This window comes from Belonocnema kinseyi, chromosome 3 (assembly GCF_010883055.1).
Source record: "Belonocnema kinseyi isolate 2016_QV_RU_SX_M_011 chromosome 3, B_treatae_v1, whole genome shotgun sequence".
Classification (NCBI taxonomy): domain Eukaryota; kingdom Metazoa; phylum Arthropoda; class Insecta; order Hymenoptera; family Cynipidae; genus Belonocnema; species Belonocnema kinseyi.
The window spans coordinates 94,002,312-94,006,846 of NC_046659.1; the positions used below are offsets into that span (position 1 = coordinate 94,002,312).

At 28.1% G+C, this 4,535-nt stretch overlaps 1 protein-coding gene across 1 annotated transcript; it reads right to left on the minus strand.

Annotated features, from left to right (window-relative positions):
- Positions 1–85: 85 nt before the first annotated feature.
- LOC117169571 lies at positions 86–1,357 on the minus strand. Its single transcript, XM_033356003.1, has 3 exons — positions 1,151–1,357; positions 717–873; positions 86–599 (listed from the first exon to the last, which is right to left on the minus strand). Exons 2-3 carry the CDS (start codon positions 813–815, stop codon positions 258–260), a joined length of 441 nt encoding a protein of 146 aa, XP_033211894.1. The 5' UTR covers positions 816–873; positions 1,151–1,357; the 3' UTR covers positions 86–257.
- Between the last annotated feature and the right edge of the window lie 3,178 nt (positions 1,358–4,535).

Below are 4,535 nucleotides of genomic sequence, written 5' to 3' on the forward strand. Positions count from 1 at the left end.
ATTTCCATTATTTTGACCAACCCTAGTAAACATTAAAATAAAAGATAAAAATATATGTAGGAGCTTACGTGTTGATATTTCCCTTGTGGATTTCCCTTCAATGTCAGTGGGAATTTGTATTGGGTCATCTCTAGAAACTTCCATAGTACTTTCTCCTACACTTGAAAAATTTAAGGCACAATCTACCTGCAGATTGATTGCAGGATCCTCCTGCATAAAAACATCTTCCTTTTTTGTCTGAGGACGATGGTGGAGCATTACTCATATAAGTCTTCTGTTATGATGACTTCTAATATTGAAGGATTAAATGCACCTTGTACGTGTAAAACACTTTCTCTTTCTGCCTCCTCCGACACGTTTCCATTCTCATGCAAGGTGCAAACTTCAGTATTATTTAAACAAAACTTTTCTATGCCGTGCTGTACAAAATTTTGTCCACTCTCCTCCTGCATTGGAAAATCCTGATTTTTGTGTGAGCTACATTGTTCAACATTATTTTCAGAATATACTTGTTGCAATTCAAATGATTTTGCGGAATTAATCAAATCAAGAATTGAGAAATTCATAAGAGGTGGCGTCTGAGTATAAATAGTGTGAATCTGTAAAAAACATTCGAAAAATATGGAATACAACAAGAGTTACTTTAGTTTTCCTTAAGTAAAATATTTTTAACAAAATGAAATGAATATTTTAAAATATCTAAACTATATTCATACTTGAGGCACAGCATTTTCTCTAAGCCTTACAGTACTGCCTGTCCTATCAAACATTTCTCGATAAAAATGACATGAACATATTCTAGAGTACTTGTTCATACATTTCACGTTCAACCCTGAACTTTTCGCCCGGACTTCTTTCTTTCAATCTGGTATCCTAAAAATGCATGCAATTAATAAATTGAATAAATCAACACGCATGCGTTTAATACTCTGATATATAATTATAAATAAAAATAAAATAGTGATCAAAGTAGGTAAGGTTAGGTTCGCAATAATTGTATCTTGAAACTGCTGATAAAGTATAACATACTTCCATTAACTGTCACATTTAAACTAAATTTGATTTTTTTATTATTGTGAAATAAAAAAGTGTACCTTATGTACTTAAAAGAATGAATTATTTTTAAATACACTTATCTGTGAAAGAGTACCTTTCCATGGCGGTTCTCTCTCCATTTCTTTCCCCTTTTTCCCGTTCTTTCGAAACAATTAGGCACTGCACAAATCACCATTTTTTTTTTATTATTTAACTGCAGTAATTTTTTAAAATAACATTTAAGTAATTAATGTTGGGTATCTTGCTGACAAACTGTGCAAGAAAATATAAACATATGGGCGCTGCCATGTTTGTCGTAGGACACCAAAAGATGGCGGACCTGCCCCCTCGTTGCAGCACCCCCGCAATGGCATGCCTAGTCCCTTCTTTCCTATGCCCATGGCCGCAACCATGGACATAGGAAACACGGAACTAGACCAAAGATATTATAAGCGTAGATGCGGTGCGGGCTTAGTTACCCGCGATAAATATAGACGGCGCGTCCGGCGAAAATTGTCAGTTCCCCTCTACCCCCACTCCACGGCTATAGCACCATTCGACAACAGCCACTTGGAGCGCTGTAAGCAACTCTCAGTAGGCCCCTCGAGGCGCACTAATGGTTACTTAGCTCGGACAAGAATCATTTGGATTGAAAGTAAATTGCCAATTTTTTACATTTATATTTTTGCATTTATAACTTTGCAAAACATGGTTATCATAATAAATACCACAAATAAAAGTCGATGAATAATTTATATTACGGTTTCATATATTTCCCACTATTTCTAAAATTATTACTTATAATTTTTATTCTATATATTGTCTATATATAGTTCTTTAATATTATTTATTTTTATTTTTGTGGTCTGCAATTTCTATGGATTATTTTAGACTTTTATAAAAATATAATTAAAATTCCAAGTGATATGAAAACTGTTCTTTCGGTTTTTAGATGTTAAGACGGTAGTTCCAAGCCAGATTACGTTTCGCATTGGCGAACAAAATTAGACGAACCGAATTTCACTGTCATATTCATAAAAAATATCATGTTCCATAAAATATATTTTAAAATAAACTTTAAATTATTATAATTACTATAGCTTACTCGAAATATATATAATTCAAATTATTTTTTAAGTTTTTCAGAACTTTTAAATATATTTATAATGATTCCTATTTTGTCGTAAAATTTATGTAATAATTTGCAAAAAAAATGCCTCAAAATCTTCCAGATTTTTTTACAATCTTATAAATCTATTAAAATGTTTGAAATATTTTCGACACTGTAAACTTCCCGAAATTATAAAATTCTGAAACCTGAAAATCCGGAATTTAAAAATTGTAGAATAATGAAATTATGAACAGTTTGCAATATTATCGAATTTGAAAATTCCCGGATAATAAAACTCCAGGCCGAATGCTGTCTAATGACAAAATATAAAAACTAGAAAATTCCCGAATTGCAGAAATTGAGAAAACAGTTTTGTGGTCAATATTATTTATTTATTACAAATACAATAATCAAATATTTTTATTATAAAAATTTTGTTTAATGTTTAATTGTGATAAATTATTGTTTTCATTTAAAATAACAATAATTGTATAAAAATGTGATATAAACTTAAATTTAAAAACGCGTGAGATTCAATTGAATCAAACTTTACAGAATTCAATTCAGACTAATTTAACGCGACGTTTATTTTCATTTTTTAAATAATAATTTTATCTTTGCGAGAGTTTTCTGTAATGTACAAAAATACAATGCACATTTTCAAAAAACGTTTTTTATTAAAAAATACATTTGTTCAATTATTGTTATTTTAAATTATAACAATAATTTTGAGACACTTTAAACATTAATAAGTTTTTTCTTTGGTATAAGTATTTTATTATTCTATTTAGAAAATATTTGTTAACAAACTATTTTTTAATTGTTTAAAATAGGGAGTTGTCTAGCACAGATATTGTATAATTCGGACATTTTCTGTCGGCAATTCTCAAATTCTGTAAAATTGTTAATTGTCGAGAATTTTCCAATTCGGAACTTCTATATTTCGACAATATTATAATTTCGGAATTTTTACAGTGATGTGGCAACTTCTTTTTTGGAAAAAGCGACTGAAAAATCACGAAAAATAAAATTCCCGACACTGTAAAATTCGTAAATTGAAAGATAACCAAAAAATAAAATTCCCGAAATTATAAAAGTCCCGAAATATAAAAGTCGAATTGAAAGAATTAACGAAAAATAAAATAAATAAAATTCCGGATAATAAGATATTACCGAATTTGAAAAATCCCTAAAGAAAATGGTTGTATTATAAAATATCCGAACTAGAAAATTCATGAATTTAAACAATTCAAAAAATTGTTCATTAAATATTATTTACTTATTGAAAATACAATAATCGAATATATATTTCTGTGTGCAAAATTTTGTTTGAAAATGTGTATAACATTTAAAAAAATATATTAAAATATATTAAAATTATTATTCAGGTGCCGGAAATTTCATTTTTTGGGATTTTTCGTTCATCCCTTTTGGAATTTTTTCAGCGGTGCCAAATTTTTATACCTTCTCTTAAAATTATGTAATTTTTCAAAATAAAAAGTCAACATTTCAAACAATTTTAAAATCATCAAAAGTATCAATTCTCTTTTAAATTATTTCAAATCTTTTTAAATTACTTAAAAATTTTTTTCGGAACTTTTAAATGTCTTTTAGACTGATTGCCATTTTTCCTAACATTTTTGTAAAATCCTGTTCTTTAAGAATCAAAATGAAATACTTTTACCTTGGAAATACAGATAAAAAAATAAAACAATTATAATTGTAACATTCAAAGTTTAAATTTGTCACTCTGAAATTGTGACAATTCTTTTTCAAATTGTTTACTATTGAAAATTGTTTTTTTTTTTAATTTCCAAACTAAATAGATTAAAAATGGAATATTTTATACTGAAATAATACTTCAAAAAGATTTTGAAATTGAATAAAGGCGTTCATTTAAGAAGCCATTAATTACACTTGTGTCACTACTAAGGCTTTCGAATTGAATTAATTCAAATTTTAACGTTAAAATATGTAAATTATATCATTTTGAACAGATCTAGAATCATCTTGTAAAATCAATCACTATTAAATTTTTAATAATCGAACTGCAATTCAATTTTCAAATTTACTTTCTTTTCCCGATTTGTCTCGGTCGCGAGTTTAGCTCAAAATTTAGAACAACTTTAATTTTTTTGAAATAGTAATTTTTCGATTCTAACTTACGGGACAATCATTTTATTCTTCGAAGGATTTTCTACAAATCTTGTTGATAATTTTTACATTCTCATCCAAAATGAGAAGGTATTAGTTTTTTTATGAAAAATGACCTTTCTCGGATTTGATTAAATGTCGACGTTTTGAGGCCCCTTGAGTCAGAAAAACAAGTTTTTACGTCGGGGTTTGTTTGTCTGTCCGGTGTCGTCTTTGTTGTCTGTATACCGGATAA